This window comes from Thamnophis sirtalis, unplaced genomic scaffold, assembly GCF_051295495.1.
Source record: "Thamnophis sirtalis isolate CommonGarterSnake01/CBP01778 unplaced genomic scaffold, rThaSir2_p1.2 scaffold_9, whole genome shotgun sequence".
Taxonomy (NCBI): domain Eukaryota; kingdom Metazoa; phylum Chordata; class Lepidosauria; order Squamata; family Natricidae; genus Thamnophis; species Thamnophis sirtalis.
Window position 1 is genome coordinate 80,951,963 of NW_028261389.1, and position 21,049 is coordinate 80,973,011.

At 43.6% G+C, this 21,049-nt stretch overlaps 1 protein-coding gene across 4 annotated transcripts in view; it reads right to left on the reverse strand.

Moving 5' to 3' along the window:
* Positions 1-21,049, reverse strand: part of FRMD4A (FERM domain containing 4A) — a 353,039-nt gene that overhangs the window by 50,060 nt on the left and 281,930 nt on the right. For all 4 annotated transcript variants that reach the window (XM_087722412.1, XM_087722411.1, XM_087722409.1 and 1 more), the window contains 2 exons: positions 19,343-19,429; positions 9,187-9,263 (listed from right to left, as the gene is read on the reverse strand). In XM_087722412.1, coding sequence (XP_087578538.1) covers positions 9,187-9,263; positions 19,343-19,429 — 164 coding nt within the window. The remainder of the gene's footprint in view (positions 1-9,186; positions 9,264-19,342; positions 19,430-21,049) is intronic.

Sequence of the window (21,049 nt, forward strand, 5' to 3'; positions counted from 1 at the left end):
CACTTAACAACATAAATTTTGGGCCCATCATTCGAGGTATGGCCGGCAATTTGATGGATGCGTTAATGAGCATTTATTTGCATAATCTTTTTCTCCATCAGTGTGGACAATACGTTCAATTTAATTCCTAGGTACCGTAATTCTCTTTTAAAAGTCAGTTCAAAGAGCCGAGGTGGCGCAGTGGTTAGGGTGCAGTACTGCAGGCCACTTCAGCTGACTGTTATCTGCAGTTCAGCGGTTCAAATCTCACCGGCTCAGGGTTGACTCAGCCTTCCATCCTTCCGAGGTGGGTGAAATGAGGACCCGGATTGTTGTTGGGGGTGATATGCTGACTCTGTAAACCGCTTAGAGAGGGCTGAAAGCCCTATGAAGCGGTATATAAGTCTAACTGCTATTGCTATCTATCTATTATCTATCTATCTATCTCTCTCTCTCTCTCTCTCTCTCTCTCTCTCTCTCTCTCTATCTATCTATCTATCTATCTCTCTATCTATCTATCTATCATCTATCTATCTATCTATCTATCTATCTATCTATCTATCTATCTATCTATCTATCTATCTTATCTATCATCTATTATCTATCTATCAATCATCTATCTATCTATCTATCTATCTATCTATCTATCATCTATCATCTATCATCTATCTATCTATCTATCTATCTATCTATCTATCTATATTATCTATCATCTATTATCTATCTATCTATCTATCTATCTATCTATCTATCTATCTATCTATCTATCTATCTATCTATCATCTATTTATCTATCTACCTATTATCTATCTACCTATTATCTATCTATCTATCTATCTATCTATCTATCTATCTATCTATATTATCTATCATCTATTATCTATCTATCAATCATCTATCTATCTATCTATCTATCTATCTATCTATCTATCTATCTATCTATCTATATTATCTATCATCTATTATCTATCTATCAATCATCTATCTATCTATCTATCTATCTATCTATCTATCTATCTATCTATCATCTATCTATCTATCTATCTATCTATCTATCTACCTATTATCTATCTATCTATCTATCTATCTATCTATCTATCTATCTATCTATATTATCTATCATCTATTATCTATCTATCTATCTATCTATCTATCTATCTATCTATCTATCATCTATTTATTTATCTACCTTCTATCTATCTATCTATCTATCTATCTATCTATCTATCTATCTCTCTCTCTCTCTCTCTCTCTCTCTCTCTCTCTCTATCTATCTATCTATCTATCTCTCTATCTATCTATCTATCATCTATCTATCTATCTATCTATCTATCTATCTATCTATCTATCTTATCTATCATCTATTATCTATCTATCAATCATCTATCTATCTATCTATCTATCTATCTATCATCTATCATCTATCATCTATCTATCTATCTATCTATCTATCTATCTATCTATATTATCTATCATCTATTATCTATCTATCTATCTATCTATCTATCTATCTATCTATCTATCTATCTATCTATCTATCTATCATCTATTTATCTATCTACCTATTATCTATCTACCTATTATCTATCTATCTATCTATCTATCTATCTATCTATCTATCTATCTATCTATCTATCTATATTATCTATCATCTATTATCTATCTATCAATCATCTATCTATCTATCTATCTATCTATCTATCTATCTATCTATCTATCTATATTATCTATCATCTATTATCTATCTATCAATCATCTATCTATCTATCTATCTATCTATCTATCTATCTATCTATCTATCTATCTATCTATCATCTATCTATCTATCTATCTATCTATCTATCTACCTATTATCTATCTATCTATCTATCTATCTATCTATCTATCTATCTATCTATATTATCTATCATCTATTATCTATCTATCTATCTATCTATCTATCTATCTATCTATCTATCATCTATTTATTTATCTACCTTCTATCTATCTATCTATCTATCTATCTATCTATCTATCTATCTATCTATCTATCTATCTATCTATCTATCTATCTATCTATCTAACTCAGCCTTCCACCCTTCCGAGGTGGGTAAAATGAGGACCCGGATTGTTGGGGGCGATATGCTGACTCTGTAAACCGCTTAGAGAGGGCTGAAAGCCCTATGAAGAGGTATATAAGTCTAACTGCTATTGCTATCTATCTATCTATCTATCTATCTATCTATCTATCTATCTATCTATCTATCTATCTATCTATCTATCTATCTATCTATTCTATCTATATCTATCTATATCTATCTATATCTATCTCTCCCTCCCTCCCTCTCTCTATATCTATCTCTTCCTCTCTCTATATCTATCTATCTATCTATCTATCTATCTATCTATCTATCTATCTATCTATCTATCTATCTATCTATCTATCTATCTATCTATCTATCTATCTATCTGACTCAGCCTTCCATCCTTCCGAGGTGGGTAAAATGAGGACCTGGATTGTTGTTGGGGGCAATATGCTGACTCTGTAAACCGCTTAGAGAGGGCTGAAAGCCCTATGAAGCGGTATATAAGTCTAACTGCTATTGCTATCTATCTATCTATCTATCTATCTATCTATCTATCTATCTATCTATCTATCTATCTATCTATTCTATCTATATCTATCTATATCTATCTATATCTATCTCTCCCTCCCTCCCTCTCTCTATATCTATCTCTTCCTCTCTCTATATCTATCTATCTATCTATCTATCTATCTATCTATCTATCTATCTATCTATCTATCTATCTATCTATCTATCTATCTCAGCCTTCCATCCTTCCGAGGTGGGTAAAATGAGGACCTGGATTGTTGTTGGGGGCAATATGCTGACTCTGTAAACCGCTTAGAGAGGGCTGAAAGCCCTATGAAGAGGTATATAAGTCTAACTGCTATTGCTATCTATCTATCTATCTATCTATCTATCTATCTATCTATCTATCTATCTATCTATCTATCTATCTATTCTATCTATATCTATCTATATCTATCTATATCTATCTCTCCCTCCCTCCCTCTCTCTATATCTATCTCTTCCTCTCTCTATATCTATCTATCTATCTATCTATCTATCTATCTATCTATCTATCTATCTATCTATCTATCTATCTATCTATCTATCTATCTATCTATCTATCTATCTATCTATCTATCATCTATCTGACTCAGCCTTCCATCCTTCCGAGGTGGGTAAAATGAGGACCTGGATTGTTGTTGGGGGCAATATGCTGACTCTGTAAACCGCTTAGAGAGGGCTGAAAGCCCTATGAAGAGGTATATAAGTCTAACTGCTATTGCTATCTATCTATCTATCTATCTATCTATCTATCTATCTATCTATCTATCTATCTATCTATTCTATCTATATCTATCTATATCTATCTCTCCCTCCCTCCCTCTCTCTATATCTATCTCTTCCTCTCTCTATATCTATCTATCTATCTATCTATCTATCTATCTATCTATCTATCTATCTATCTATCTATCTATCTATCTATCTATCTATCTATCTATCTATCTATCTATCTATCTATCTATCTATCTATCTATCTATCTATCTATCTATCTGACTCAGCCTTCCATCCTTCCGAGGTGGGTGAAATGAGGACCCGGATTGTTGTTGGGGGTGATATGCTGACTCTGTAAACCGCTTAGAGAGGGCTGAAAGCCCTATGAAGCGGTATATAAGTCTAACTGCTATTGCTATCTATCTATCTATCTATCTATCTATCTATCTATCTATCTATCTATCTATCTATCTATCTATCTATCTATCTATTCTATCTATATCTATCTATATCTATCTATATCTATCTCTCCCTCCCTCCCTCTCTCTATATCTATCTCTTCCTCTCTCTATATCTATCTATCTATCTATCTATCTATCTATCTATCTATCTATCTATCTATCTATCTATCTATCTATCTATCTATCTATCTATCTATCTATCTATCTATCTGACTCAGCCTTCCATCCTTCCGAGGTGGGTGAAATGAGGACCCAGACTGTGGGGGGCGATATGCTGACTCTGTAAACCGCTTAGAGAGGGCTGAAAGCCCTATGAAGCGGTATATAAGTCTAACTGCTATTGCTATTGCTATTGCTATATCTGTGCGGTGTATTTTTCCCAAGCGCAGAACAGGATTCACCGACGGGGGGGAAATTTAAACTCAAGACGCCTCAAACAGCACAGAGCACACAAAATAAAACCGCCTGCTTGCATCCGAGTGAAGAAACACAACTCAACGTTTGGCTTCAGTGCTTCATCTTCCTGACGTGTTTCGTTTCCTCTGGATTCTGCCCAGGGTCGCTGGAGAAGGGCACGTGTGTGTGTCTGTGTGTGTGCTGTGTGTGTGTGGCATTTTTGGAATTCTTATCACAGGCCCAAATAAATTTAGCTTCTGCCCTCTCGAAGGTTGTGTACTTGCCACCCTGTGCAAATATTCTGAGGATGATTAAGCGAAGGGGAATCGTCTCCACATTGTTAAATGCAAACTGGAGAAAGCAGTGTTTCCCACGGTTAGTAACTCTTAAGATGGGTGGACTTCAACTCCTAGAATCCCCCAGCCAGCTAAGCTGGCTGGGGGATTCTGGGAGTTGAAGTCCACCATCTTAAAAAAAATCAGAGAGGGTGGGATTTAAGAGGTCTAGAGGTGAAGACCATTGCCTCCCATTCAGAAGGTTGGAAGTCGAATCCAAGGCTGTCTCAGGACCAGTGGTGGGTTTCAAAAATTTTTGGAACCTACTCTGTGGGTGTGGCCTCCTTTGTGGGAGTGGCTTGCCGGCCATGTGACCTGGTGGGAGTGGCTTGCCATGTGTTTTCTTTCTTTCTTTCTTTCTTTCTTTCTTTCTTTCTTTCTTTCTTTCTTTCTTTCTTTCTTTCTCTCTCTCTCTCTCTCCTTCCGTCTCCGTCCCTTTTTTCTTTTTTTCTTTCATCTCTCTCACTCTTTTTCTTTCTTTTTTCTTTCTTTCTTTCTTCCTTTATTTCTCTCTCTCTCTCTGTGTCAGTCTGTCTGTGTGTGGGGGGGCAGTGGTGGGTTTCAAAAATTTTTGGAACCTACTCTGTGGGTGTGGCCTCCTTTGTGGGAGTGGCTTGCCGGCCATGTGACCTGGTGGGAGTGGCTTGCCATGTGTTTTCTTTCTTTCTTTCTTTCTTTCTTTCTTTCTTTCTTTCTTTCTTTCTTTCTTTCTTTCTTTCTCTCTCTCTCTCTCTCCTTCCGTCTCCGTCCCTTTTTTCTTTTTTTCTTTCATCTCTCTCACTCTTTTTCTTTCTTTTTTCTTTCTTTCTTTCTTCCTTTATTTCTCTCTCTCTCTCTGTGTCAGTCTGTCTGTGTGTGGGGGGGCAGTGGTGGGTTTCAAAAATTTTTGGAACCTACTCTGTGGGTGTGGCCTCCTTTGTGGGAGTGGCTTGCCGGCCATGTGACCTGGTGGGAGTGGCTTGCCATGTGTTTTCTTTCTTTCTTTCTTTCTTTCTTTCTTTCTTTCTTTCTTTCTTTCTTTCTTTCTCTCTCTCTCTCTCTCCTTCCGTCTCCGTCCCTTTTTTCTTTTTTTCTTTCATCTCTCTCACTCTTTTTCTTTCTTTTTTCTTTCTTTCTTTCTTCCTTTATTTCTCTCTCTCTCTCTGTGTCAGTCTGTCTGTGTGTGGGGGGGCAGTGGGGGGTTTCAAAATTTTTTGGAACCTACTCTGTGGGTGTGGCCTCCTTTGTGGGAGTGGCTTGCCGGCCATGTGACCTGGTGGGAGTGGCTTGCCAGCCATGTGTTTTCTTTCTTTCTTTCTTTCTTTCTTTCTTTCTTTCTTTCTTTCTTTCTTTCTTTCTTTCTTTCTTTCTTTCTTTCTTTCTCTCTCTCTCTCTCTCTCTCTCTCCCTCCTTCCGTCTCTGTCCCTTTTTTCTTTTTTTCTTTCATCTCTTTCACTCTTTTTCTTTCTTTTTTCTTTCTTTCTTTCTTCCTTTATTTCTCTCTCTCTCTCTGTGTCAGTCTGTCTGTGTGTGTGGGGGCAGTGGTGGGTTTCAAAAATTTTTGGAACCTACTCTGTGGGTGTGGCCTCCTTTGTGGGAGTGGCTTGCCGGCCATGTGTTTTCTTTCTTTCTTTCTTTCTTTCTTTCTTTCTTTCTTTCTTTCCTTCTTTCTCTCTCTCTCTCTTCTTCCTTTTGTCTCTCTGTTCCTTTTTTCTTTTTTTCTTTCATCTCTCTCTCACTCTTTTTCTTTCTTTTTTATTTATTTATTTATTTATTCCTTTCTTTCTCTCTCTGTCAGTCTGTGTGTGTGTGTTTGTGTGTGTGTGTGTGTGTGTGTGTGTGTGGCAGTGGTGGGTTTCAAAAACTAGAAAAAAAAATCTGCTGTGAACTCTGGATAGGCGTCAGGTAAGGCATCCGGCCAGTAAATGCTCAGCTCCACTCCGTTGCCCCGACAATACCCCTCATTAAAAGATGGCAGAATCATTTAAAAAAAAAGGGCAGTTGGAGGATGAGTTTTAAAAGGAAGATGAAAAAATGCTGTGCCAAGGGAAAACATGCCACCTTCCAAGAAAAATTTGAGCTGATTAATTCATGCAAATGAGCCCCCCCCCATGCCTTCTTCATTTGCGTAACTCTGTCTTTGGCAGAAGGAGATGGGAAGGAGCTGAAATCCTCAATGCTACATTCTTATTGGGCCAAAATCCAGGGGTTGTGAAATCCACCGGATTTTATCTGACTCACATTTATGACAGTTGCAGTGTCCTGGGGTCACGTGATCCCCTTTTGCGACAGTCTGACGAGCAACGTCAACGGGGAAGCCAGCTTCACTTAACAACCGTGTCACTGACATAATGGTTGCAGTGATTCACTTAACAACGGTGGCAAGGAAAGTCATAAAACGGGCAAAATGCACATGGCAAGCTGTCTCACTCAGCAAAGGAAACTTTGGGGCTCAACCGTCTCGTAAATCGGGGATCAACTACATCAACTTTAAAGTCAGCAGGGAAACCAGATTCGTTTAACAGCCATGCTACTGATTTAACCATTGGAGTGGTTCGCTTAACAACGGCGGTGGCAAAAAGGTCATAAAATGGGGCCAATCTCACTTGGCAAAAGCCTCACTTAGCAACCGAAGTCTTAGGATCCACTGTGGTCGAACTACTCACAATCGACTAGGAAGACAACAGGCAGCAAGATCTATTAACGCACAGCTAGTGAAGCACAAATAAATCAGTCGATTCCTTCTGTGGGAGAAGACCGGAAATATTTTGAGAGTTCTCGACTGGATTCCGAAGTCAAGAAACCCCCCACCCACCCCCCAAAAAAGTCAAAAGCAATTGGGCCAAAATCCCAGCTAAATGCAGGCCTAAACGCAGAAACTCCCTCGTCCGTTCTCTACGCTGATTCATTGCACCGAGTTTACACACAGGAATGTCTCCGCGTGGACTCTGGCCAAACTCAACATTTCGGTGGAACAGAGAGCTTAGTCATAACAAGAAGTATAATTAAAAGCGCACCGGATCTACAACAATTGCTTCTCGCCGAGTTTTAATCCCCAGCCTTTCGCAGGAACCCGGGACGGCCCCACACGGATAGGCAGAGCCTCCGGTTCACACAAGCAGCTGTGAAACACATTGCAAGTTGACAACCGGCAAGGAACACACAGCCACACAAAAGACTCTTTCATTGGGCTGAAAAAAAACGGACCGAAAACATTCTGGATGTCAACAGCGAATGCTCCCCTTGGAGGGCTCTGAGAAGCAATGCTCAGATTTTGAAAGGAGGGGATTTTATGCGGATGAACCAGTTTGCACAAAGGTGGAAACCTGTAGTAGAAGCGGCTACTCAAACTGGGGAATGAAACCCTTGATTTAGTGACCTTTAAAGTTTGCAATGGCAATGAAAACAATGGACTTGTTTCCTAAGTCAAGGCTCAAGAAATTAAGTTCTGACTTAACGTTTTTCACCAGTTACGACCAACGCAGCCTTTCTATCATCACGCGATCGAAATTCAGACGCTCGGCAACTGACTCATACTTATGATGGTCGCAGTGTCACATGATCCCCTTTTTGCAACCTTCTGACAAGCAAAGTCAATGGGGAAACCAGACTCACTTAACAACCTTGTTAAGGGATTCGTTTAACAATTGCAGCCGGAAGGATGTAAAATGGGAGAAACTCGCCAAGCTGTCGCGCTGAACGACAGAAATCTGGGGCTCGATTGGGATTGTAAACCGAGGACTACCTTGTAATAATTTGAGAGGAAGTGCAAAGAGAGAAAAAAAATAGAGACTGCAAGAAACAATTAATCCCACGTGCATTTTTATTGCATTATCTGGCCCAAAAGTGGAGTTGCTATTTATGTTATCTGGACCAAAATTAAGAATAAAAGCTAGCACAGATATAAAAGGGTGTGGTATTAGAATAATAACACATGCTAAATAATAGCAATTAAATCAGAGATAAGGAGCACATGGCTTATAAGGATAGCGCTTCCACATTACTGTGGTAGGCAATACATTCAAAATGCAATTTAAAGGGGGGAAAAAATGCATGCGTGGTGGAGACCATGGGATTGGAAATCACTGGTGGAAAATTACCAGTTTTTTTTTTAAAACAAACAAACAAACAAAATGCATTTAGGATTGTCCCAACTCTGAGGACTAAAACCCATTCTTGGCCGTGGCTTCAGCAAACAGAACGAGTCCACCTTTGCACAAGGGGGGGGCATAAAACATCGCGTGGGAATTCTGGCAAGAGGCTTTAAATCCGTTGCCCATTATCTTTCGCTAGCCAGGGATTACAGTCCTGCAGCTTTTGTTCCCGGAATAAACTGGGACAATCCCACCAGCAATGGCCAAAAGATTAGAGAGGGCTTTGATATTTTTTTAAAAAGCCCATTTGCAACCGGGCGCCCGCAGCCTACGCTGCCTGAGGGGGCTGCTGGAGGTTGAATGAGTGGGTGGGCTTTTCCCCATTGATCTTAGACCCCGAAACTCTTCCTTTCCCGCCGCCTTCTCCCTCCGGGGCTGCAATAGCTCAACCCCATCCCGCACCCCCAATTTCCACGCGTGATACGCAAAGCTTTCCCACCCACGCGTGGGTGGCTGGGCCAGGCAACTCAGCCGGGTTGTCGTCGTCCCCCCCCCCCCGCCGCCTGCCGCCCCGTCTCCTTCCCCCCCGCTGCCGGCCGTGCGCCTTCTCCTCACCTGCGTGGGTCATGCACCTCCACGGAGAACTTCTTCTCGCGGAAATAGAGGTTCTCCAGCTGGCGCCATTGGAAGATCTACCAGGGAGGGAGAGAGAGAAAGAAAGAAAGAGAAAGAGAGAGAGAGAGAGGGGTTGAGCGGGGGCCGCCCTTGTCCTGCCCTGCCCCCTGCCCTGCGCTCCGGAGAGGCGGGCAGAGCCAGGCGGGCCGCCCCTTGGCGGGGGGAGCCTGGTTCCCACGCGGGGCGGTGGGCGGGCGAGCCAGCGTTGCTTCCCCGCCTTCCTTGGCAGCGCTTCGGGCTCCCCCCAGCCGGCCTTCCCCGAGCTGAGACAAGCGGAGGAGGAGCCGGCTTCGTTTCTGCCTTGCTCCAGTTTCAGGCACCGGACAGCTCCGGATCTCGCGCCCCTTCGGAGATTCCCACGGGAGATGCAGAGGGAGGTTTCCCTCCCTGCGTGGAGCCCAATTCCACACTTGAAGGACGCAAGAAACGAGCCAGCTGTCTGAAATGGGGCTATAGGGTCTCTTTGAGCAGGGGGAGGGGGTTGACTAGAAGACCTCCAAGGTCCCTTCCAGCTCTGTTCTGATTTGAAATCCATGGGGGTGGAAGTCAAGTTTTACTTTTAAAGCAGCGTTTCTCAACCTTGGCGACTTTAAGTCCCGTGGACTTCAACTCCCAGAATTCCCCCGGCTGGGGGAATTCTGGGAGTTGAAGTCCACGGGACTTAAAGTCGCCAAGGTTGAGAAACACTGCTTTAAAATCTAAAAAGGCAGAAGGAATAAGCTGTCTTCCCTGGATTTCTCCTCCTGCCTTTGGCATCCCTTCACTTCCTCTTTCTCAAAGCGGAAACCATTTCGTAGTTTAGCCAAGAATTTTCTTTTCAAAAGTTTTATTTTTCTTTCTCATATGTACATTCACAAATATACATTCTCATAAGTGCTATTGATATATGAGATTTGAAAGAGACACCTACAACAATAGAAAAAGAAAGGCAGAGAGGAGGAGTGAATGAGAGGAAGAGGAGGGAAGGAAGATAGAGGTAAGGAGAGGAGGTGGAAGGGAGAGAAAGAGAAGGAGAGAGGGTAGGAAGGGGAAGAGGAAGAGTAGGAGTAGGGGAGAGGGAAGGGAATAAGAAATGATAGTAAACTATATTTGGGTGTGCGGAAATACCATCCCAAGGATACATAAATTGAGATTTGAAAGAGACACCTACAACAACTGAAAAAGAAAGGGGAGAGGAGGAGAGGAAGAGGGGGGGGAGAAAGAAAGAGGTAAGGAGAGGAGGGTGGAAGGGAGAGAAAGAGAAGGAGAGAGGATAGGAAGAGGAAGAGAGGAGTAGGGGAGAGGTAAGGGAAGAAGAAAGGGGAAGGAGAGGAGGATGGAAGGAAGAGAAAGAGAAGGAGAGAGGGTAGGAAGGGGAAGAGAAGGAGTAGGGGAGAGGGAAGGGAAGGGAAGAAGGAAGGGGAAGGAGAGAAGGAAGGAAGAAAGGAGAGAAGGGAGGGAGAAAAGAAAGGGGAAATAAGGTGGTGTTACAACAGGCGGATGGGATGGTAAATGAAGCAACCCAAATTGTATATTATAACCTATTACGGTAAATGGAATAACAAATGTATAAGAATGATAAATGTAAAGAAGAATAACAATTATGTGAATGTATACTTACAATGGTATGTAGAATAAAAAAAATGAAAAACTTTTAAAGTACTATTGATACGTGTTATCCTTTAACGTTTATCACAATTCGTTTTAAAAATTTAAAAATATAACCGCGGTCGTTTCCCTGCCACCCCATACATCCATCTTAGTTTACAACAACCCTACTACTTTCTTCTGTCCTCCCAACCTCCCTTCTCTCCCTTCTTTCCTTCTCTCCTTTCTCTTTACTTCTTCCTCTCCCCCCACTCCTCCTCTCTTCTTCCCCTTCCTACCCTCTCCCCTACTTCTTACTACCCCTCCCTTACTTCCCCTCCTTTCCCCCTTCTTCTTAGTTTAGGGACAATTGAAAGGCAGACTTCCAAGCCTCCTGGAGGAAATATCGGAATGGCGTAGGAGCTGAAATCATTTACAATTTTTTTCCAAAACACGAGGGTGTTTTGGCTTTTGCTTGGCGAGGATCTAATCTAATCTAACCACCGAGGTAGCTCTCTCTTGCTGCTCTCTTTTCTTTGGAATTCAAAACATGCAAGAGGATTGCATCTGTAAAAGTTCCCAGTTTCGGTGTGTGAAAGAGGAGCAGAAGGGAAGACACAAAGTGAGCTTTCTCTTGTCACGCAGAATCAGAGGCACACGGAGGGGAGCAAGAGTTGGGTTTTCTCCAGGGGTGAAATCCAGCAGGTTCTGACAGATTCTGGAGAACCCGGTAGAGGAAATTTTGAATAGTTCGCAGAACCGGTAGAGGAAATTTTGAGTAGTTCGCAGAACGGTAGAGGAAATTTTGAGTAGTTTGCAGAACCGGTAGAGGAAAATTTTGAGTAGTTCGCAGAACCGGTAGGTGGAAATTTTGAGTAGTGCGCAGAACCGGTAGAGGAAATTTTGAGTAGTTCGCAAGAACCGGTAGAGGAAATTTTGAGTAGTTCGCAGAACCGGTAGAGGAAATTTTGAGTAGTTCGCAGAACCGGTAGTGGAAATTTTGAGTAGTTCGCAGAACCGGTAGTGGAAATTTTGAGTAGTTAGCAGAACCGGTAGAGGAAATTTTGAGTAGTTCGCAGAACCGGTAGAGGAAATTTTGAGTAGTTTCACAGAACCGGTAGAGGAAATTTTGAGTAGTTCACAGAACCAGTAGTGGAAATTTTGAGTAGTTTGGAGAACCGGCAAAATGCCACCTCTGGCTGGCCCCAGAGTGGGAGGGAATGGGGATTTTACAGCATCCTTCCCCTGCCACGCCCATCAAGCCACGCCCACAGAAACAGGTAGTAAAAACATTTGAACTGCACCACTGATTTTTTCTCCCTTGCTTGGGGTTGTGTGCAGTGCGTGTCAGGGCTCCAGATCAGTGCCAAGATACCATGTGCTTGGACACTGGATCTCTGAACCATCTAACCAAAACAGGCCTCCAGATCACGCAGATAAAGCTAGTCTTGGAATTGGGCCAGCGGATTCTCTACCACAGTGTTTCTCAAACCTTGGCAACTTGAAGATGTCCGGACTTCAACTCCCAGAATTCCCCAGCCAGCGAATGCTGGCTGGGGAATTTCTGGGAGTTGAAGTCCGGACATCTCTAAGTTGCCAAGGTTGAGAAACACTGCTCTACCAGACCCCTGGGTCAAATACGTGAAGGCCAGGAGAAGGCAGGGTGGCACCCATTATCTACCCAGTTTGGGCAACCCGTGGTAAGTGGACAGATTGGAAGCTAATTTAAAGAAATCTATACAGGATAAGGAAGAAAATCCAAAGGTGCTTTTTCCCCAAGAGGCAACCGGACTTCCTTGTTTTTCTCTGAAGGCGTTTCGCTCCTCATCCAAGAAGCTTCTTCAGCTCCGGCTGCCTGGCTGTTGAGGGAGGAGCAAAACATCTTCAAAGAAAAAAATAAAACCCACTTGGCTACTTAGAAAAGCACCTTTGAGGACAACGGTGACCTGGATGACGGAGAACCCCCATAGACAATTATTCAGCCCAGTCATGACATTGTTGTGTTTATGGAGATTCCCCATCCTTCAGGTCATGGTTGTCCCCAAAGGTGATTCCCCCCCACCCCAAGAGGCAACTGGAGTTTCTGATTCTTCTTTGAAGACATTTCAATTCTCATCCAAGAAGCTTCTTCAGTTCTGGCTGAATGGTGGTGAATGGAAGGATGTAGAGTAGAGTAGAGTAGAGTAGAGTAGAGTAGAGTAGAGTAGAGTAGAGTAGAGTAGAGTAGAGTAGAGTAGAGTAGAATCAAAGAGAAGAGAAGAAAGAGAAGACTGGATTGGATTCCAATTCCCCACAATCCTCCGGGATTTGGGCGGCCTATAATCTGACTTAATAAATAAATAATAATAAATCTACTCAGAGCTGAAGAAGCTTCTTGGATGAGAAAGCCAAATGTCTTCAAAGAAAAACAAGAAACTCCAGTTGCCTCTTGAAAAAACACTTTGAGGACAAACCCATGACTTGGATGACGGAGAACCTCCACAGACAATTATTCAGCACAGTCAAGACGTTGTTGTATCTTATGGAGATTCCCCATCATTCAGGTCATGGTTATCCCAAAGGTGATTTCCCCCCCCCCCAAGAGGCAACTGGAGTTTCTGATTCTTCTTTGAAGACATTTCGATTCTCATCCAAGAAGCTTCTTCAGTTCTGGCTGAATGGTGGTGAATGGAAGGATGTAGAGTAGAGTAGAGTAGAGTAGAGTTAGAAGAGTAGAGTAGGTAGAGTAGAGTAGATTAGAGTAGAGTAGAGTAGATAGAGTAGAGTAGATTAGGATAGAGTAGAGTAGAGTAGATTAGAGTAGAGTAGAGTAGATTAGATTAGAGTAGAGTAGGGTAGAGTAGATTAGAAGTAGATTAGATTAGAGTAGAGTAGAGTAGATTATGAGTAGATTAGATTAGAGTAGAGTAGATTAGAGTAGAGTAGGTAGGGTAGAGTAGAGTAGATTGAGTAGATTAGAGTAGAGTAGATTAGAGTAGAGTAGAGTAGAGTAGATTAGAGTAGATATAGAGTAGAGTAGATTAGAGTAGAGTAGAGTAGGGTAGAGTAGATTAGATTAGATTAGAGTAGAGTAGGTAGAGTAGATTAGAGTAGATTAGAGTAGAGTAGAGTAGATTAGGAGTAGAGTAGAGTAGATTAGAGTAGAGTAGATTAGAGTAGAGTAGAGTATATTAGAGTAGAGTAGAGTAGAGTAGAGTAGAGTAGAGTAGAGTAGAGTAGAGTGGAATCAAAGAGAAGAGAAAGAAAGAGAAGTCTGGATTGGATTCCATTCCCCACCATCTACCCAGAACTGAAGAAGCTTCTCGGATGAGAAACGAAACACCTTCAAAGGAAAACAAGAAAGGTCCAGTTGCCTCTTGAGAAAACACCTTTGAGGACAACCATGACTTGGATGATGGAGAATCTTCCTAGATGATAAAGAGGACTTAAAAGTGAGTTTTTCTCTTGCCATGCAGAGAAATGCCCCCTTTTTAAAGCTCCAGATATCTGCAATTTTTGTTATAATTTGCTCTTAACTTGCAGGGCAACGAAGCCACTGCGTAGTCACAAACCAGCAGGGAAAAACAACCTCTGTTTGCTAGGCTATCATTAACAGATTCCCTTCTCTGTCCCAAAGGCCCTGGGCGGCGGGGGGGGGGGGGAATGAAACGCATGGATAAGGTTGAGACCGAACCGTGCTCAGTGCAGCTAAAGGCATTTTTCCTACCATGCAGAAACCAATTTAGTGAGGGGCTAAGGAGGTATAAAGAGGGAAAACTCGTTTTATGAGTAATGACATTAAAACAAAGGTTTCTGAATTCTTTTTCTGGAAGTCCTGGGGTTTTTTTTTTTTGGGAGGGGTGATATAACAGGATTCAGAATGAGCTCAGACCTAGGAGGCTAAAAATCAGGTGGCTGGAAACTAAAACATATGAAGAACATGTACAACTTCCCGTTGTACTTGTGTTCCCCCCCCCCAGGCTCTAAAACCTCATTTTTAGATATTTAATTACCTGAACAGTGATGTATGGCATGCCATAAAAGGCCTGCCCAAAGCATTTTTTTAAAACAAAATACATGAACACAGTTTTTATTCTGAGTCTTTACGATAAATTGCTGGACAAAATGAAGAGTTTATCTGATGATGTTACCTAATTGGGTTGTGAGACACCACAAAAAGACAACGAAGGGACCAGCAAGGACCCCCATAGTTTAACAAATATTTTCTTCTTTTGATTGGTGTGCTCTATACTCTGTTATGTCTGGTTCAATGGCTCATTGTTATGGCCCACCCCAGCAGCCAGCACAGCTGGTAGCAGATTCGGACAGTGAGGAGGTTGGGGAGGAAGATGGGCCAGTCCTGGAGTCTGGGGAAGGATTGGATGAGGGCTCTGTGTCGGAGGCAGAGAGGGGGCCAGGATTGTCTGACAGTTATCAGCTGCCTTCAGAGTCAGACATCAGTGAGGCAGAGGAACAGCTGGAGCCTGTTCCCAGTGTGCGCATGAGTAGAGTTGCCAGACGAAGGGAACAGCTAAAGAAGAGGGGTCGACTTGGGAGTGAGGCCACAGGTGGATGGTGAATGGCCCCTCCCAGAGGGAATAAAAGAGGAGCGAAAAGGGAGTGGAGTTTGCAGGAGACAATTAGTTCACTTATTGGTTCCTGACTCTCCGAGGCTCCTTGCCAAGTTCTGCAGAGCTCAGCCTGGCTTCTCTCCAAGCCAGATAAGGTCTGTGACCGTAAATCCTCCCTTGAAAGACTTTGCTGGATGTGAAGGAGCAGAATCCACAGTCTATTAATCAAAGGGGTTTTTGTCGGGACAACAGGGAGTTTGCCTCATGCTCTTGGGAAGCCTCGGTCAGAACACTCACAAGATTCCGCCTCTTTTAAATCTATGGAGAGATTCCCAGAGACAGATGTGAGATCACTTCCTCGTCATCTTATAAAATTAGAAACTCAAACTGGAGCAGGCCAGCCCTCCGGGTTACACAACCAGGAAGTGGTCGAATCCCCCTGTAATCAATTCTTCTCCGGGACAAGCACATTGGGCAGGACAACAGCAGTGGCTTTAGTTGTGGTTTCATCTGATGTGGCTGCTGTCCACTAGGACCTCAACGTGAGAAGAACACAAACGTCCTAGTCTTAGGAAGCCCTTAGAAAATGCTTCAGCTCTACCACACGGGGGGGAAAAGCAAGAGCTGAATCATCTCCCGAGGTTGGTTGTTGTGCAAATACATCGGCCTGGACTCCAGATGTAGTTCTAGATCAGGGTCCAGATACCCTTTGCTTGAAGGGTAGGCCTCTGAATCATCTAATCAAAACAGGGTTCCAGGATGAGGCAGATAAAGCTAGTCTTGGCATCGGGCAAAGAGCCTTTTCTGACCTAGGCTTCCCCAAAAAGCACGAAGCAGACTCCTGGTCCCGACAAAACCCCCTTTTTATGAAGCTCATGTGGATTCCTCTCATTCACCTCCAGCCAAAGTCCCGGTAAACAGTCATTCAAGGGTGAATTTATTGAGCACAGACCTTATCAGGCTTGGAGAGCTGCTCGGGCGATATCTTCCAAAGGCAAAGGCTGTACAAGAAAATACATGGCAAGGAGTCTCGGAGAGTCGCGAACAAATATTCATACTAACTAAGCGAAGTAATGGTCTCCTGCAACTCCACTCCCCTTCCGCTCCTCTTTTATATCCTCTGGGAGGGGCCATTCACCGTCCACCTGTGCCTTTTTTTCTCAAGTCGGCCCCTGTTCTTTAGCTGCTCCCTTCTTCTGGCAACTCTGTGCATGTGTACACTGGGAACAGGCTCCAGCTGTTCTTCTGCCTCACTGATGTCTGACTCTGAAGGCAGCTGATAACTGTCAGACGGCCCTGGCCCCCTCTCTGCCTCCGACACAGATCCCTCCTCAGAGCCTTCCCAGACTCCAGGACTGGTCCAGGTTCCTCCCCAACCCTCCTCGCTGTCCAACTAAGAGCCGAGGTGGCGCAGTGGTTAGGGTGCAGTACTGCAGGCCACTTCAGCTGACTGTTATCTGCAGTTCAGCGGTTCTAATCTCACCGGCTCAGGGTTGACTCAGCCTTCCATCCTTCCGAGGTGGGTGAAATGAGGACCCAGACTGTGGGGGCGATATGCTGACTCTGTAAACTGCTTAGAGAGGGCTGAAAGCCCTATGAAGCGGTATATAAGTCTAACTGCTATTGCTATAACTGCTATTGCTAACTATGCTGCCAGATTCACTGGCCAATGGAGGGCAACCACTGAGACTCTCTACCAAATCTGTGCTCAAATGTGTGGAGGTTAGAAGAAGTGAGGCTCAATCCAGGGTGGCACCCTTTATCTGCCCCGTTTCAGAGACCTTCAGAAAGTTTCATGTTTGGCCCAAAGAGGACGGACTGGAAGCCAATTAAAGAAATCCATAGAGGATAAAGCCCTTGATAGTTTCTAGGCATGAAGGCTAATCAATTTGCACATCTGTTTTTTTCTTTGAGACAATCATTTGCTGAATATATGAAACCAGGCACTAGAGGAGAGGGCTTGGCAGAGGGGGAGGCTCTGCTTGATGCTGTACTGACGGACGCTTTATTAATTATTATCTAGGCACCCACAAGGGCAGTTTTGCCTCTTTAGGGAGGTTCTGGGAACTTTTCTACTGGGTCCCAAAGGTTCTTTTCAAAAGGCAACTGGGCTTCCTTGGTTTTTCCCCCCCCTCTTGAAAATGTTTTGCTTCTCATCCAAGAAGCTTCTTCAGTTCTGGCTGAATGGAAGGATTTAGAGTAGAGTAGAGTAGAGTAGAGTAGAGTAGAGTAGAGTAGAGTAGAACAGAATAGCATAGATTAGAATAGGACGGAGGAGGAGAGGAAAAGACGAGTAGAGTAGAGTAGAGTAGAGTAGAATAGAATAGAATAGAATAGGACGGAGGAGGAGAGGAAAAGACGAGTAGAGTAGAGTAGAGTAGAGTAGAGTAGAGTAGAATAGAATAGGACGGAGGAGGAGAGGAAAGACGAGTAGAGTAGAGTAGAGTAGAGTAGAGTAGAATAGAATAGAATAGGACGGAGGAGGAGAGGAAAGACGAGTAGAGTAGAGTAGAGTAGAGTAGAGTAGAATAGAATAGAATAGGACGGAGGAGGAGAGGAAAGACGAGTAGAGTAGAATAGAATAGAGTAGAATAGAATAGAATAGGACGGAGGAGGAGAGGAAAGACGAGTAGAGTAGAGTAGAGTAGAGTAGAATAGAATAGAATAGGACGGAGGAGGAGAGGAAAGACGAGTAGAGTAGAGTAGAGTAGAGTAGAGTAGAGTAGAATAGAATAGAATAGGACGGAGGAGGAGAGGAAAGACGAGTAGAGTAGAGTAGAGTAGAATAGAATAGAATAGAATAGGACGGAGGAGGAGAGGAAAGACGAGTAGAGTAGAGTAGAGTAGAATAGAATAGAATAGGACGGAGGAGGAGAGGAAAGACGAGTAGAGTAGAGTAGAGTAGAGTAGAATAGAATAGAATAGGACGGAGGAGGAGAGGAAAGACGAGTAGAGTAGAGTAGAGTAGAATAGAATAGAATAGGACGGAGGAGGAGAGGAAAGACGAGTAGAGTAGAGTAGAGTAGAGTAGAATAGAATAGAATAGGACGGAGGAGGAGAGGAAAGACGAGTAGAGTAGAGTAGAATAGAATAGAATAGGACGGAGGAGGAGAGGAAAGACGAGTAGAGTAGAGTAGAGTAGAGTAGAATAGAATAGAATAGGACGGAGGAGGAGAGGAAAGACGAGTAGAGTAGAGTAGAGTAGAGTAGAGTAGAGTAGAATAGGATGGAGGAGGAGAGGAAAGACGAGTAGAGTAGAGTAGAGTAGAGTAGAATAGAATAGAATAGGATGGAGGAGGAGAGTAGAGTAGAGTAGAGTAGAGTAGAGTAGAGTAGAATCAAAGAGAAGAGAAGAGAAAAGGAGGGGAGCGAAGAGGGGAGGAGAAGAGAAGATTGGATTGGATTCCATTCCCCACCATCTACTTAGAGCTGAAGAAGCTTCTTGGAGGAGAAGCGAAACGTCTTCAAAGAAACACCAGAAAGTCCAGTTGCCTCTTGAAAAAAAACAAACACCTTTGGGACCGTTGAGAAAGATCTCCATCCTCCATCCACGATTCCTGTGGAATCAAGGTTGATCAACCCAGCAGAGAAAGGAGTCACTAACATCAACAGAACAACTCAGAGTATAAATGTATGTAGGGTGAAGCAGCTAGAATCCCAGATTTCCTTTTTTCTTCCCATCCTCCTAATTTCTTTTCAGGCAGGGTCCTGACGGAATGCTTGGAGCAATAAACAAACCATCATCATAATTCTGATTCGGTGCTGATGGCCTTGTAGAATACACAAAACTCAGCTATTCCATGGGGCCAAAAACGTGCCATTAATCTCTTGCAATCTCCTTGCAAACACGTTTGCCACTGAGAGAACAAGAGCCTGAAGAAGATCCGTAACTAGGTTTAAAAACGGCCTGCGCTCCCCGCTGGAGACCTGCGACGCTTCTGTAAACCAAGATGCTTCATTCATCACAGGATGCGACTTACCTTCCTTGGCTTCACTTTGTCGTGATAGTCATATTGGAAGATTCCTTTGTAGCTGAGTCCCAACCACCACGGGATCCCCTGCTTATCCTAGGGGGATGGGGAAGAAACGGAATAAATGACCTAGTTCTTTTACATTGCACTATTTAACCTACCGTGTTTCCCCCCCAAAGTAAGACAGGGTCTTATGTTCTTTTGATCGGTTCCACCACAAAACCGCGTTCGACTAAACCGCGCTCGACGAAACCGCGTAGCTGACGTCATCAGCAGGGCAACAACAGTGCGGAGACAGAAGCACGTTGTAAACGCTAAACCTAAAATTAACCCCTAAACCTAACCCCCCTAAACCTAATCCTAAACCTAACCCTAAATCTAACCCTTAACCTAACCCTAAACCTAACCCTAAATCTAACCCTTAACCTAACCCTAAACCTAACCCTAAACCTAACCCTTAACCTAACCCTAACCCTAACCCTAACCCTGACCCTCAACCTAACCCTCAACCTAACCCTAACCCTAAACCTAACCCTCAACCTAACCCTCAACCTAACCCTAACCCTAACCCTAACCCTTAACCTAATCCTAAACCTAACCCTAAATCTAACCCTTAACCTAACCCTAAACCTCACCCTAAACCTAACCCTTAACCTAACCCTAAACCTAATCCTAACCCTTAACCTAACCCTAAACCTAACCCTAACCCTTAACCTAACCCTAAAGCTAACCCTAAACCTAACCCTTACTTTAAGTTGAATCGGCTTGCTTTCAAAGCGCTATTTAAAGCACCCTTCTTTCTCCGCGCTGGCTGTTGTCGCCCTGTTGATGACGTCAGCGACGCGGTTTAATCGGGCGCGGCTTAGTCGAGCGCGGTTTTGTCGTGCCACGCTTTTGATCACCCCAAATAAGTGGTTGGCCTTATTTTCGGGGAGGGTTTATTATTATTGAGGTGCAGGAGGTGGGGAGCGTGGTCACCTCGTGGCTGCTGCTGTGTTGCAATATTTTCAGGGGAGGTCTTATTTTTGGGAGAGGGATTATTTTTAGGGTAGAACTAAGGAGACATTTCCTGACAGCGAGAACAACGAACCAGTGGGACGGCTGGCCACCAGAAGTTGGGAATGCTTCCACACTGGCGGTTTTTAAAGAAGCGACTGGATAACTTATTTGTCTGAAATGGAATAGGGCCATGATTGCAAACCATGGACACGTGTGGCCAAAGTGGCACGCGGAGCCATGTTGCTGGGCACGCACGGCCTTGCCTGCTTGTCTTCCAGGTTCCTGGCATGCGTGCGTGCGCGACAATCCGCTGTCCTTGGCGCAGGTGGCGCAGTGGTTAGGGTGCAGTCCTGCAGGCCACTTCAGCTGACTGTTATCTGCAGTTCGGCAGTTCTAATCTCACCGGCTCAAGGTTGACTCAGCCTTCCATCCTTCTGAGGTGGGTGAAATGAGGACCCAGAATGTGGGGGCGATATGCTGACTCTGTAAACCGCTTAGAGAGGGCTGAAAGCCCTATGAAGCGGTATATAAGTCTAACTGCTATTGCTATGTGTGGCACTGCCGAAAACCAATGTGCGGTTTTGACCTGTGGACTTTGCTGTCTTCAGAAATGTGGCCTTTGTCTTTCAAGCGCAGACGGAGGGCTGAATCTCGCTCTCCTACATGATGCCATGCGCTTCATGCTCTCATGCATTTCAGGTATCGGGTGTTTGCAAT